The sequence below is a fragment of the Chlorocebus sabaeus genome, chromosome 8, assembly GCF_047675955.1.
Source record: "Chlorocebus sabaeus isolate Y175 chromosome 8, mChlSab1.0.hap1, whole genome shotgun sequence".
NCBI lineage: Eukaryota > Metazoa > Chordata > Mammalia > Primates > Cercopithecidae > Chlorocebus > Chlorocebus sabaeus.
In genome coordinates this window covers 3,906,283-3,922,252 of record NC_132911.1, presented here as the reverse complement: position 1 = coordinate 3,922,252, position 15,970 = coordinate 3,906,283, and the positions used below count along the sequence as shown (strand labels likewise).

Below are 15,970 nucleotides of genomic sequence, written 5' to 3'. Positions count from 1 at the left end.
TGTCCGCAATTCTGAAATATGTATCACTATGCCTAAGAGTCGAGCCAGTTCAGTGAGGGACCAATCAGATTTACCAGGTCTCACATTGTTTCAGAATGATTGACATAATGCTTCCTTGCTTTGTCTAATAATTTGTGTATTGTATGCAAACATTAAATATCATTTTTTCTTTTCTTGTCATAATTTTGTAGGATTGGGTGTTTAGACACATGTAAAACCTGTGTCCCAATATGCTTATGTACGTACGCATAAAGAAAATTAAGAAAATATGGGGTTAGTGAATGTTCTGTTAGGATAGAGGAATCAAAAAGGAAACAACCACAAAAACTTCACTAAAAAGAATCATTACGGGTATAGTTGTACTAAAGTGTTAATGAAAAATTGGATATAATAACGTATTCTCAAAATGTTAAAAGAGTAAAATTTTAAAATTAAAGGAAATGTAAGCTAATGTTAAAATAGCTAAAATAGCTCTTTTAATAACTGGGGAAAACAGGTTTTAGGAAAAATAGCTAACTCAGGCAGGGCTTAACAGCTAGGTGATGGGTTGACAGGTGCAGCCACCCCCCATGGCACGCATTTACCTATGGAACAAGCCTGCACATCCCGCACATGTATGGCAGAACTTAAATGAACCGGTTGCAGTGATGTGACTTCACAAAGCTCCTCCTGGGCTTTAGGAAGCGGATAGGAAGGAGCTTGCCAAGAGCAGGAGGCTGGTGTGAGCCCAGGGACCCTGAGGCGCCAGTCTCCCTGAAGCTGCCCTTATGCGCGCTGCTGGCAGGGTGTGTCCCCTGGCACAGAGGGAGATGGTGATGAACCCTTATCACTCTTGTGCTTTGGGAAGACCCTGGGGGGCTTTCATCCTCTGATTTTATGTTAACTTAAAAGTCAAGTGTTCATTTCTCATAATGCAGTGTATATTCCTTACAGCAAAATTCGTGAGTTATATCCAAAAAGAAGAAGTACTGTATCACTCATCTTTCAAACTAGTAGTGAATAAGCTTTGAATTTTAGAAAAGGTATTGTAGATGTTATTGCATTTTATATATTTCTTACATATATAGAAACATACTTCTTTATATATTTCTTATATAAATATATTTATGTATTTCTTACATATATAGAAATATACTTCTTTATATATTTCTTATATAAATATATTTATGTATGTATTTCTTAAACATAGAGAAATATATTTCTACGTTTCTTATATATTTATATGTTTCTTATTTATATATATTATATATACACACATAAGCTTACATATAATCTCTATGGACTCTTTTTATAACCTGCCTTTTTATGTAATTATATATTATGAAGAATTTTTCATGTCAAGAATTATCCTTATTATAAAATTAATACCTCTTCAATTAAAATTTTAATACCTTGTAGAGTTAACATGCCTTTCTTCTTGACCTGCAAATGCTAAACAAGGCCCTTAATATAAGCTGTTTATTATATTATCAGTAAGATATGATAGAAAAATACATCCAAGGCCTGGAAACAATATAGTTGGAGAGACCATTAAGAATTAGTTCTAACTTTGCCTTAGGGCTGAGTTAAAATCAGTTAAGAGGGAATGCACTCGCAAGAGTCTCTAAAGTCAAGATTTAAATATCAGTATGCAGAGTACTTGCATATGCCATTTCCTTGTGTTATTAGGTTAGTGCAAAACTAGTGCTGTGGCAAAAACCGCAATTACTTTTGCACCAAATGAATATTTCATGCAATCTTTTTCCTTTACATTAGGCGTATTTTCTTTGGTAAAAAAATCAACTGGGGAAAATAATATCCGTGTAGGACTGAGAAGGGAGTGTTGCTGAGTACAGAAAACACAGTCTTAGGGGTTGATCTGATATGTGTTGGCACCCACGCCACCTAGTCCTAGCTGCAGGTCTTAGAGTTAATGCTCGACTTCCTGGGAGAACAGCAGTTTCCTTTTATGAAGAATCAAGGAAGTGATGTAGCCACAGTGCCCTCTTCATAGGTTTCTGAGAGCTCCAGATAAACTGATGCTTGGCCAAGGGCCTGGCAGACAGTGAGTCCTCAATGAATCCCAGTTTCCTCTTCGAAGTTTATACCATCGCAGGTAAGTCAGGCAATCAATTACAATTGTCAATTACCATCGATTATAACATATTTCTTTTATCACACGTAAAAGTCAAAACTATAGCTGTAACCTAGTTATCAGTTGTTGATAAAAGATAAAAATATGTAACTTTCATATATTTGAAAATAGTCATTTTTTATTGTTGTTACTGTGTTTTCTCTGTGGCCAGCAATCTTGCTTAATTTAATTTTGGTTCATTCAGTTAGTGAACAAATCCAGAAATATTTATTGTATGCAATACACTGACTATTGCATAGTTATCTGTATTTTTGTCCTCTAAACTTTCTGTAATTTATTCTATTGAAAAGTTATAAAAAATCATATTATTGCATAATCATATTACAAAAAAAATTTTATGAGTGCTTTTAAAAAATGTGTTGAACTAATTTTTATGCCTTTTCCTGACTGCCCAAGAGTTTACTTGGCTATTTTTACATTACAAAGCTTAGTTTCTTGTTTAGTATTTTCTCTTCATGATCAAGTTTTTAATACACTTTAAAAGAAACTAAGAAAGAAGAAGGAAAAGGATGGAACACCAGAAAGAAACTTAAACAGACTGTAAGTTTTTTAAAAAATACGAAAATATGGAGACAGTTTCCTCCCTCCCTCCCTCCCTCCCTCCCTCCCTTCCTTCCTTCCTTCTTCCATGGAGACAGTTTTCTCCCTCCCCAACCCCCTTCCTTTTCCCCTTCCCTTTTCCCTTCCCTTCCCTTCCCTTCCATTCCTCTTCCCTCCTCTCCCTCTTCCCTCCCTTCCCCTTCCCTTCCCTTCCTTCTTTTCAAAAATAATATGCTAAGAATATAGAAGGAGCAGTTCAGAAGCCACCGGGGCCTCCTGGAGCACATTTCTGGTTTCCTTGCAGACTAAATTGAAAGTACCAGACCCCTCCACCTGTTGCCCCCGACAGGTATTGTTAAGAGAAAGCGACTTCTTAGGGCCTTGCCTGATTTCCCACTGAGCTCGTTGAGTGAAGCTGAGTCACACTTTCCTACGACTTTCTTGCTTATATGTCAGTCAGTTTACAATTTGTGTTGGAACAGTACCCTTTAAACTTTATCAGTTATACTTCATTGAAGATTTTTTTTTAAGAAAACTAAAATTTCAAAAGAAAACTATAAGGAGTATTGCCTACGTAGTGTGTAGTGACTTGAAATAGAAAGCGGTGAAACAGTGTAGCAGTATCAACCACAGTCTCCTGCCTCAGTTATATGTGGAATACATCATGTATTTTGCGTGTTCCTGAACTAGGCAGAAGCTACTGACACAGGCATGATGCGGCCACAGGAGTCTTTTTGAAAACAAAATAAACCTTTGAACATGGTATATTTCCAGTCTGCCTACAGAATTACAGTTTCTATATTCCGTACACAATTTTTGTGACTTAAAAATTGTGTCACAAATTTTATATTGGGACATATACTGATTTTGAGTCACTTTAAGGCCAATGATCATCTTAAAATAATTGTTTCTCTGCCAAAATTTTAAACTCACATCTGATTTGTTCCAGTCTCTGTTCAGAGTTAACTGTTAACTTAAAATTCAAACTTAAAGAAGTTATACTTTAAAAATTTTCAATGTATTTTTTAAGTTGGGTATGCAAACCTCTTGTCAGGGTGATGTGTAGTCAAACGTGTTGGATTAAATACGTGCATAAATATGTGTGAGTTAAAAAACACAAACAGAATCTGAAGTCGATGGTGGTATAGACGATGGAATAGTTTATTACCTCTGAACCCATGTGCTTTGCACGGGACGCTGGGCTTGTTGGGATTCCTGACTTCCTAGACCCAAAATTACCACTATGCATCTCTGAAAACTTATATTTGCTCATCCTCCCTGGCCTGTCATCCAGTACTAATGAAGTAAAGGCATAAGGCTGGGAACAGTGGCTCATGACTGTAATCCCAGCACTTTGGGAGGCCAAGGCGGGTGGATCAGGAGGTCAGGAGTTCAAGACCAGACTGACCAACATGGTGAAACCCTGTCTCTACTAAAAATACAAAAATTAGCCAGGCGTGGTGGTGGACACCTGTAATCGCAGCTACTCGGGAGGTTGAAACAGGAGAATTGCTTGAACCCGGGAGGCGGAGGTTGCGGTGAACCAAGATCGTGCCACTGCACTCTAGCCTGGACGACAGAGCAAGACTTGGTCTCAGGGGAGGGGGAAAAGTAAGTAAATAGCCCCAATGCACAGGTTTCTTTAAATCCCATGCTCCTCCCAGCATCCTGCCCCTCCCTCCTGTGCGTTTACTCCATTCCCAGTCACTGCTGTTCAGGGTTACCCCAGTGAGTGGAATTTGACAGACGTGGATCAGACCTTTCCTGTGAATCCGATTTGAGGCGGCGACATGAACGGATGGTCTCTCACCGCACCTCCAAACATTTGGAAAGTTGCCGTTTATTCTCAGAATGTCACTCACAGCCATGTAAAAACAGAACTGCACTAAGTTGGTATTTTTCTTTCTTTGTAATTAACAGTTTTCTATTTGCTCGGGAAACAGGAATTACCAGTTCATACTAAAACAGTGTATTTCTGCCAATTTTGCTTAATATTCGTTTATTTTTAATTTCACATAAAAGCTTAGCCCATAGCATTTAGTTTTTAAAGTTTAATCTGACAAGTTTCTATTTTACTTTTCCTTTATGTGTAATAATTATATAGAAATTTTAAAACTAAGCTTTATTTCCATGGTTTGCCTTTCAAAATAAATACACATAAGAACAAATTTGGCCCCAGGCAGAGCTTCCACAACAATAAGCAGTGAGGCGAGAGGTCAATCGTAGTTGCTTATACTTTCTTCAGAAACCATTATGCTTGTAGGAAACCGTGCTAATGCCAAAGATTGGGAAGTGCTTTACTTTGGGTTACAATTAGATTTACAATTTTTAACCAAATTTTAGATATACAAGTGAAAGTCCACGGTTGTGCTCTAATCCTCTCAGAGCCTTTAAATAAAGTCTTATCTACATTTTAATTATCATTAACTAATACATTTTAGTGGATAAATAAATGAAGTTAAAAATATACAACAGAAACAGATTCTGTTTGATGTAAGAACCGATTATGAACAAATTTTCTAGAAACAACAGAAGGAACTTGGAATTACATTATCTAATTGAAAAGCAGATGAAGTGTTCACAGTGTTTCCTCATCACGTAACAGGCTGGAATCAAATAGCTACGAATCCTGCAAAGTTACATCAGGAGTTGTGCTGCCCACAGAGCCCAGCGTCCGTGCCATGGAGAGGATACCAGACTCTCGTGCGATGCCCTGTCACAGCCCTTCGCCTTAGAGCCAAACTGCCTAGAAGAGACCAGTGTGCAGACAGCTGGCTGCATTTCTATTGGTCAACAGCTGGAGAAGGAGCCTGGGACGGGAATGTGTCATGTTTCTCTGTCATTAGGGAGATTTTCAGGAAAACACGGCCATTGCTTTGGGTTCTGGAAAGAAGCAAGGATGTGGAGCAGACCTTCTTCCTGTCCCCAGGAGGAGAATCAAGAGGGAAACAGCTGGTTAATGAGCATATGGCTGGACAGGACAGCTCCTGGTGAGCCGCGGTCAGAGTGCGGGTGCTCTGCTGAGACCTACTACGGTGTGAGGCGTGCCACAGGAACAGTGATCCATCACAGAGCTGGAAAAACTGCTCAAATAATTCGCCCTCAAATCTCAAAACACAGCGTTTTCATGCTTCCTTCATCAGGCGATCAGTACGTTCACTTAACTGAGAATGGGGACGTTACTGGATCAGAAGGACCTCCATGGTCCTCAAGAAAGTTTGAAAGAGAATAAACAATAGGACCTTTTGTTTATCCATATTTGTTTTTTGTCTGTTTGTTTGTTTTTTGAGACGGAGTCTCGCTCTGTCACCCAGGCTGGAGTGCAGTGGCATGATCTCGGCTCACTGCAGCCTCTGCCTCCTTGGTTCAAGCGAGTCTCCTGCCTCAGCCTCCTGAGTAGCTGGAATTACAGGCCCCCACCAGCATGCCCGGCTAATTTTTGTATTTTTAGTAGAGATGGGGTTTCACCATGTTGGCCAGGCTGGTCTCGAACTCCTGACCTCAAATGATCTGCCCACCTCGGCTTCCCAAAGTGCTGGGATTACAGATGTGAGCCGCCACACCTGGCCTCGTATCCATATTTGTATGTCAACTTGAGCACCTTTAAGAAGACATCTCTGAATAAGGAGTGTATATAGAGTAGAGAAAATGGCTTAATGAGTCACCTCTAGAATCTTATCGAGGACTAAGATTTCCAGCTGGTCCTCTCCAGGAAAAAGGGATGGGGTGCCCCTGGGATTCCTGTCACCAAGGAATGCTGATGCCTTTTATTATTATGCTATACCAGACATGTGTTCAGGAGTCCTGATCATTGTGTATTGCTAGTTCAATGGTCATTGTGACTTTGGACCTGTTATTGATCCCTGTATTAATTTTTTCTTTTACCCTTCCACATACCCAGCTGTCACCTCAGAACACAGCCTGTGTGTTCATTTGAACTTCTCCACACTGGGCTGAATGTATACAAGACATCAGTGTTCTCATTCCTCCCAGCTGACAAAATCAGGTTCCACGTCAGGTTTTCACACCTGGAAATCAAGTCTTAGTGTATTGGGCAGTACGATGTTACGATGAGGTGCAGCTGTCTAGAGTGAGCCTCTTTATTTCTTTCTGGCACATTACCTTATACTTAACAGCGTGTCATGAACCAGGTCTGGAGTGGCTGCTGGTGGGCCTGACATATCTCCACACCATGAACTTCACAGGCAATTTCTCCTTCTTGTTTACAAACCAACAGGTCACCTGTCAGTCACATAAGCCCCTTTTCACCAGATCCCTGGATAGAAATTGTTCACATAGAAAATGGGAAAACAAACACAGATGGGAAAGGTGCTTGTGTGGATTGGTTGGTCAGTAACAAACTCTTCTGGCAGATACATTCTTCTCTGTACGGGAAAACACACCCATTTGCAGCAATGGTATGGAAGTTCTATCATGGACAAATAAATCAGATTATTCCTACCCTGTTTTTCCTCTAGCACATAGATGCAGTTGAATCTTCTAATGGAGCCTCAGAATTAAATAGGAAGGAATATAAAGAAATACTTCGGATTGCAACCCTATGCAGGACTGAAGTGCATGAGCAGATTTAGAGTATTTGTATCCATGCTTCTTCCATTTTAAGGATCCACTCAGTTTCCCCACAGGAGCTCAAGGAATATTTATTGCTGTCAAACATCTTTTGCTGCTCAATATTTTAAGGATAGTGAACTAGGTAAAGGAAGGGGTAGGAACTTAGGGCTTAGCATTTTAACACACACCCTCCAAGCAGTTCTAATGCAATGTAAGTTTGCAGAATGATTTCCGAGAATGAGGGGTTTATTGTCTCCTATGCACCTCTTTCCATGGCAAGAGTGACCCTTAAAGAGAATTTTAGTCCATAGTTTCAGAACAAGGTTATGAAACACATATTATAAATCCCCCTTCACCAGCCATGGTGAAACTCAGAGAATATTTGGTTCTCTGCCTTTAAGGAGAAGGGTGCGGTTGGATCCTGTTGTTACTGCACCAATAAATAAATCTCTGCCAGTGAACTTTTAAGAGAGGCTGAGCCAAAGAGAAGATGAAAATGATAAGAGGAGAAAGAGAAGGAGGAGAAGAAAGAGAAGGAAGAGAGGGATGGAAGAAGAGGAGGAGAAGGAGGAGAAACAGAAGGAGGAGGAGAGGACAAGGAGGTGGAGGAGGAGAAGAAGGAAGAGGAGGAGAAAGAGAGGACATGGAGGTGGAAGAGGGGGGGAGGAGGAGAAATGGTGGCATCAGCTCAATCTGGCCTTTGGCATCCTGGTCCATTTGGTTTCTCTTGGGCATCCTAGTGGGAGATGGTCAAAGTGGCTTTTTTCCCACTCATTTCTCCTAAGTGGCTTTCTCTGCTTTGACAACAAACACAGTTTGAAATTATTTTTGGACAGTCTCCTAAGAGTGACGTAAGCACAAACATAAACACAAAAATATCTTTAGTGTTCCAGCCCGGGACTGTCCGTCTCCTTATGAAAGTGCGGCATGGGGGAGCTGAATCCATCTCTTATGCTCAGTGTAAGAATGGGACAATGTGGGTATCTTCCAGGTTATACAAATAATCACATTTTCAAATTAATTAGGTTTTCTCACATTAGGTAATTCCTGCTATTTTAGATATTTGGTTACAATTGTATTGCAGATGCAGGGCCCTGTGGGATCTTAAAAATACTTGCCCGAACTTCACACATGGCTTTTTGTTTGTTTTTGCTTTTTTGATTCAAAAGAACTCAAGACTTTCTTCTGTAAACTCAGGGTTGTTTTAAGAAGCAGAGAACATTATTCTACGGCACTAAAAGGGAACACTGTAAGCCTTGATTCTGCCCTCTGCCTTCCTTTTTTGAATAGAGAAGAAATAAAACACACAGTTTGGGTACAGGGTTTGCCTTCAGCTTCTGGGACTCATGATGTGCAGAGGCTGCCCGAGATTCATTTGCACAGTGCTTTTCTGAGCCAGAAATATCTGGAGAGACTGTGGCCTCTGGAACAGCTGCCTCATTCACTGGTGGGGTGGGTCAAAGCATGAGGTAATCAGAGTTCTTTCTCTTCCTCTGCACCTGCAAAAGCACATCGCTAATTCCCTCGCAGACGCCAACAGGCATTCAGGCTAACGCCTTTCAGAGGAACCAGAGCGTGTCCCGCACGCCTCAGAAGACTGCCTCCCCACGGGTCTGTTTCTAAAGGGAGAAGAGGCCTAAATCAGAGGCTGGCTTGATTTGCATTTCTATTAGGTGTTGATGGAATAATTTTCATTTTTAGTTGCGTTCTACATAGAGCCAAATTATTTTAGGCACACATATTAAAGCACTAATGCACGTAGGTGTGTATGTGTGTTGGGGGGTGAGTAATTACCGTGCCACAGACTGTTCTAAACCACCACCACACTTGAGTAAAAATATTTAAATGAACCTCAGCCAGTTCTATTTGACCATTATTAGAACGTAAAAACTTAAGGAAACTAATTTCAGAATTTACATTGAAAAAACGTTATTAGGAAATAGGGGAAATTAGCCTCGTGTGAAAAATTGCTATCGTGGTCTACCAGTTTTTGACACCTCTTGAAGAAGAGTGGCCCAAAGCGGTTAGTAGAATTCATCCTGAGAATGGAATTTCGTGAGCCTCAGCCATCATGTTGTCAGTTTCTGAATTTTCTAAAATGATGAGGAATTCGCCTTCATTTCTGATCTGTTTTGTCCGTTATTATTAGCTATTTCTAAATGGTGTCTGAAATGTTTTATTTTCTAGTGGTGAACTGTTCCGATCCAGGCTTTGTGGAAAATGCCATTCGTCACGGGCAACAGAACTTCCCTGAGAGTTTTGAGTATGGAATGAGTGTCCTGTACCATTGCAAGAAGGGATTTTACTTGCTGGGATCTTCAGCCTTGACCTGTATGGCAAATGGCTTATGGGACCGGTCTCTGCCCAAGTGTTTGGGTAAGTCAGGGTTATTCCCGATTTCTGTGCACAGACTCCTGTAAGGGTACCATCAGCAGAAAATTCTGCAAGTATATTTTAAAGGCACTGAATTTTAATTCCCTCTGCTCTCTCCCATCACTGAATTTTAATTCCCTCTGCTGTCTCCCATCACTGAATTTTAATTCCCTCTGCTCTCTCCCATCACCAATTGTAGGAGTTTGTATGATAGCTGTAGATAGACTGGCCAGAAATCACCAAATACAACTTAAGCAAATTCAAGGGGTCGGGGGACACTGGTGTGCTCAGGAGAAATGACGCAGGTAATTGGATACCATTTGGACAATGATGCCTTTATCTCCTTCTCTCACGGCTTGCCTTCAGCCTCAGCCTACCAGGTAGGCCTGGCCCACACAGCTCAGACACGGCGGCCAGGACCCCCCACCAGGCATCTCCCAACCTTAATCTCGCTCAGCTCAGGTGGGTGAAGGGCTCTGGTGTGGAGTTTCCGTCTGTTGACCTGGCATCTATAGCCAAAGAGGGGAGTGCTGTGAGACCTGATTGGGTTTTGTGAGCATTCCTGGTACAGTCCAAGGTGACTACAATAAAAACCTCATATCCTTGGGGTATATACCAAGTAGTGGGATTGCTGGGTCAAATGGTATTTCTTATTCTAGGTCTTTGAGGAATCACTACACTGTCTTCCTAAATGGTTCAACTAATTTACATTCCCACCAACAGTGTAAAAGCATTCCTATTTCTCTACAGCCTCGCCAGCATCTGTTGTTTCTTGACTTAATGATAGCCCTTCTAACTGGCATGAGATGGTATCTCATTGTAGTTTTGATTTGCATTTCTCTAATGATCAGTGATGTTGAGCTTTTTTTCATGTTGTTTATTGGCCACATAAATGTCTTCTTTTGAGAAGTGTCTGTTCATGTCCTTTACCCACTTTCTAGTGGGGTTGTTTTTTTCTTGTAAATTTAAGTTCCTTGTAGATTCTGGACATTAGACCTTTGTCAGATGGATGGATTGCAGAGTTGTCACCCATTCTGTTGGTTGTCTGTTCACTCTGATGATAATTCTGTAGGTTCTCTGTTCACTCTGATGATAGTTTTTTTTTTTCTATGCAGAAGCTCCTGAGTTTAATTAGATCCCATGATATATGCATGCGTATGTTCACTGCAGCACTATTCACGATAACAAGACATGGAATCAACCCAAGTGCCTATCAGTAAAACACTGAATAAAGAAAATGTGATACATGCACACCATGGAATATGATGCAGCCATAAAAAAAATGAGATTATGTCCTTTGCAGGGACATGGATGGAGCTGGGAAGCTTAACCTCTGCAAACTAATGCAGGAACAGAAAACCAAACACCACAAATTCTCACTTACAAGTAGGAGCTGAACAATGAGAACACATAGACACAGGAGGGGAACAACACTCACTGGCGCCTGTAGGGGGCAGTGGAGGGAGAGCATCAGGATAAACAGCTAATGCATGTGGGGCTTAATACTTAGGTGATGGATTGATAGGTACAGCCAACCACCATCGCACACGTTTCCCTACATAACAAACCTGCACATCCTGCACAAGCATCCCAGAACTTAAAATAAAATAAAAAATAAATAAATGAATAAAGTTGTTAAATCTTGTTTTTCTTTTCTTTTTTTTATTTAAAAAAAAAGCTCATATCCTGATAGTAATTGGCTTGTGAATTGAGTCCTTAAATCAGGGGAAGGGATATGGCTCCAGAAAATGGATGTGCTCTTCTGGGCAGAGAAAATTATAGATGATCCCTATGGCCCCTCTTAAAAGCTTATTATCAGTGTATTATAGACCAAGGAAGATAAGCAAAAATACATCATTTTAACCAAATAGCCAAAGTCTTATTTTCTTTTCACTTGAAAAATCAGATTGGCTGTTAAAGAGAATTGTGTTTTAAGATCATAGTCTGAAGATTTAGGAAAAAGTGTCACTCTTTTTAGTCTTTGAAATTAGAAGGAAAGCAATCCTTAAAATCAAAATCTGATCTTTGTCCTATGCATTTTGCATCCATAAAGAAAGTGGAGGCCAGGTGCAGTGACTCACTCCTGTAATCCCAGCACTTTGGGAGGCCAAGGAAGGTGGATCTCTTGAGGCCAGGAGTTCTGGACAACCTAGCCAGACTCCATCTCTACAAAAAATAAAAAATTAAAAACTAGTGGTTCATGGTGGCACATGCCTATAGTCCCAGCATATTGGGAGGCTGAGGTAGGAAGATCACTCGAGGCCAGGAGTTGTGATTGCATCACTGCACTCCAGCCTGGCCAATGAGCAAGACCCCATCTCTTAAAAAAAAAAAAAAATACAAACAAGGAAGGAAATGGCAATTACATTATCAATTGGGTCTACCACACACACACTAAAGGTAATAATGCCTCTTGTCTTTTCAGTTATAGCATTGTGAAGTGTATTTTGAGAATGGGTTAATGTTGAAGATTTTTTTTTTCTCCAATTGAGTTTCCCTCACATTCCTCTAATCTACACAGAAACTCATCTCCAATTCTAACTTTAACAATACAATTAATTTCTATGGAGAAAGACAGTGATAACTTTCAAAACAATTGTCAGTCTTATGTAACAAAATTGCATCTATAAATGTGTTACGATCTTCATCAAATTATGTCTGCATTCTCATCTTCCTTTTGCCTTCACACATGGGAATTTTTCATAGAAGTTGGTTTAGTTCTGTTTTTGTCTTTCCCAGAACATTTCTTTCGCGTCTCCCCTGGCTTGTGTGAGACTTCCATTTGTTTTCGTACCGATGCTGATGCGCTTCAAATCTTCAGGAGCTGGGGTTTAGCTGGCTCTCCTCCTAGCTGGCCAGTTCCCTCGGCTTGGTGTCATTCACAACTGGAATTGCTGTGACTTTGCTCGAGGGGGCCTTTGCTTTTCCATGCTCTAGAGCAGCTGAACTCCGTGTCTGATTTTGCTGTGATATTGTTTCACTGAAGGTTAACATTTAAATAAAATATAAACTTCATTTCAACTGGAAATGGTCATTGATCCAGCATTTCACTGTTTCAGGTCTAACTGGCTTCTTTTAAGGACTCTATGTGGATAAAATCTAGTTCTCCAGTGAATCAATGTCCATGCAAGACAGAAAGTGAGGGCTGATGTGACTCGGGGGATGGCGGTAGCTTCCAGGCATTCAAATCTACCCCTCTGGTTGATAACCCTTCTGGGTGTCTCGTTACCGAATGGAATTCCTCTAGGATACTGAAGTGGTCACCTTTGAGTAATTCCTTGGTAGTCTCAATTCAGTTAGTTCTGTTTGCATATAGATAAAAACTTGTCCATTGGTAGCCCTCATTTGATACTGTACAGTAAAGGAAAAATAAATCTTCACTGTCCTATATTAATCTGGATTACAGAATTTGCCTTTTTGAAGGATATTTATAAATAGAGTTTGGGCCTGATTTGGTATAATTGTAAGGAAATGAATGGAAATACTGAGATGATTTTACAGAACAATTTGAAGAATACATTAATCAATAATTGAGCATTATTATTTTACTTATCCATCTTAGACTGCCCCTTATTCAAAGAGAAATGGTTAGAATGGTTTTCTTAGACATGTGAACTTGAAGATTAAGCAGATTTGACAAAATCATGTCCCCAAGAAAAGCATATGATTGTCATATTAACTGAAAAAATTGTGGAAATAGTTTTAATGGACCCGTGTTACTTTCTCAAATTTCCTATAATACTGTTCATTTGGAATATAGTTAAGGGTCGATGGAAAAATGTAGGCAGTATAGCTATCTCCTTGAAAATCCACATGTCAATTTCCACCGTAAGCAAAGCTACCTTAACAAAACAAAACAAAAACATCATCAACAGAACCTCTCCTTTTCAGTAAATAAATTAGGGGAGGAAGCGTCATCTGAAAATTGGTCTTCATCACAAATTACATAAGGGAACTGTAGGGCTATACTAGAATATTTAGGTGTTTTTATTTAATAGATGTCGATATGGGTGTCTCTATGGGAGATGTGCCAATACAAAGTGGTTTAACTGGAAGGATGTACTCATTTGTTTTATTTTCTCTTTTTTCTTAAGCTATATCATGCGGACACCCAGGGGTCCCTGCCAATGCCGTCCTGACTGGAGAGCTGTTTACATACGGCGCCATCGTGCGCTACTCATGCAGAGGGAGCCAGAGTCTCATAGGCAATGACACGAGAGTGTGCCAGGAAGACAGTCACTGGAGCGGGGCACTGCCCCACTGCACAGGTAAGGGGCCTACAGGTGAACTGACAGAATTACAGGCGTCAAATAACCTTTCCAATAATGATTTCAGATAACGATGATTTACAGTTATTTCAAATGCCCTATAATTATGCATCTATTTGAAATGATTATCATTCCATTTCTAGCCAAATACAACTCTCTTATAGATATTGTCTTCATCTTCGCCAAAATCGTTAGACACCATCACTTTAAATGCTCTCCTCCAGGGTTCTCGGGAGTGTCTGGATCTCATTTGCGAGGAAGCTGGCTGGCCCTGCCTCCGTGTGTCCCTATTTGCTCTTTATTCTTTTTTATGTGTTTAATTTTCCCCACCTCTATCATCATTAACCACATGGGTCCTCTTTGAAAAAAAATTATCTTTATTTTTTTCATGAATGTTTCTTAAACAATTAAAATTCAGCAAACCAGCAACTCTCTGGATACAATTCTGAAGAGTTAAGCCTCTCATTTGCCTTTTTTTTTTTTTTTTTTTACATTCCCAGTTTACCTAAAGCCCCGTTTTCCTTTTGCTCTCTGTACCTACCTTTTCAGTGAAGACTTGATACATTTACCATTCCCAGCATTTTCCTCCTTCCAGAGGAAATGTCATTTATTCTCACAATCATATTTGAATAGGCTATTGTGAATTTAGTAACACAGGAGCAACATCCTAAATTCTTTCATTTTTAGGGCTATCACAAAGAAATTATTTCTTACAAGATTGCCAGAATGTTGCGTAACCATAACTCATGTCAAACACAAATTTCAACAACTTTTCATTATCTGTAAATGTAACAGCTCTGCTTAAAACAAGTCTAACACAATTATGCATTGTCATATGTGTTTATTTTCAATAGGAAATAATCCTGGATTCTGTGGTGATCCGGGAACCCCAGCACATGGGTCTCGGCTTGGGGATGAATTTAAGACAAAGAGTCTTCTCCGCTTCTCCTGTGAAATGGGGCACCAGCTAAGGGGCTCCCCTGAACGCACGTGTTTGCTCAATGGGTCATGGTCAGGACTGCAGCCGGTGTGTGAGGGTGAGTAGCCACAAGCCTTAAGGTCTACCTTGAAAGTTAAAACCACACAACTCATTCTAAAATGGCTGGCAAAATTCTACAAAAATTATAGGGATTTGTACTATTTATACAGTTAAATCTTTCCCCCCCAATATTTGTGAAAGCATCATCAGAAATCATGACTGGGTGCGTGAAGGTATTCCGAGTGTCCACAGGTCCCATCACACAGATGCTTGTTATTTGAAAGTTCATAACATGAAAGCTTCTAATCTTCTCCCAGTGGTAATCTGTATGTGGTGTTGTCAGCGTTTTCTAGATCCTGGCGGTGAGTGAGTGGGGTTCCAGAGCAGCGGGTAGGACCAATGCAGATCGTTGATGGGAATTTCCACAGGCTGGAAGCAGGCTTCATTCACACATCATTTCCAATCTATTGGTGGTCCATGTGTGGAACACTGTATTTCACAGGAATCTGGGGTTCTATTCTATGAATCATTTTGGAGTGGGTCTACTTGATTCTAATGTTTGAGAGGCATCGTAGGAAGTGGTGCTATGCTCCAGTAATGACAGTAAGAATTGCCACGGACACGTTATAGACACCGCACTGTGTATCAGAAATGTAGCCTCAAGCAAATGTGAACTGAGAGGTGATGGTAACCATGTATTTGGTGTTCAAAACCCGATTTAGAATTCAGACAGATAGGACTGTAAATGTTAGGAATTCTTTACAAGCAAACTTCTCAATTACATTTTGAGTCTGAAAAGTTTATGCAAATTAATTCCATATGTATTTTTGTATGTATGAAACACTTTCCATATAACTTGACCAACTTGAGTAAGCTCACATACACACTATCATTATGATAAATTAACTCGTTTCCTTAATCTTCATTTTTTGTACTTGACTATCCTGTCTCCACTTCTGCCTTTATTGTATTATACATGCTATATAGATAAATAGAAATAAAATATGTATATGATCTATCTATATTATAAACCTATGTAGCATTAATTTCATATATAAAATAATGCTACATATGAATATATGAACAATTGTGCATATATTTGCA

General features: G+C 39.9%; 1 protein-coding gene across 2 annotated transcripts in view; it reads left to right on the top strand.

Moving 5' to 3' along the window:
• The window catches only part of CSMD1 (CUB and Sushi multiple domains 1), a 1,948,922-nt gene that overhangs the window by 1,897,451 nt on the left and 35,501 nt on the right, over window positions 1-15,970 (top strand). For both annotated transcript variants that reach the window (XM_073017922.1, XM_007961594.3), the window contains exons 55-57: window positions 9,434-9,622; window positions 13,714-13,887; window positions 14,742-14,924. In XM_073017922.1, the coding sequence (XP_072874023.1) occupies window positions 9,434-9,622; window positions 13,714-13,887; window positions 14,742-14,924 (546 nt within the window). The remainder of the gene's footprint in view (window positions 1-9,433; window positions 9,623-13,713; window positions 13,888-14,741; window positions 14,925-15,970) is intronic.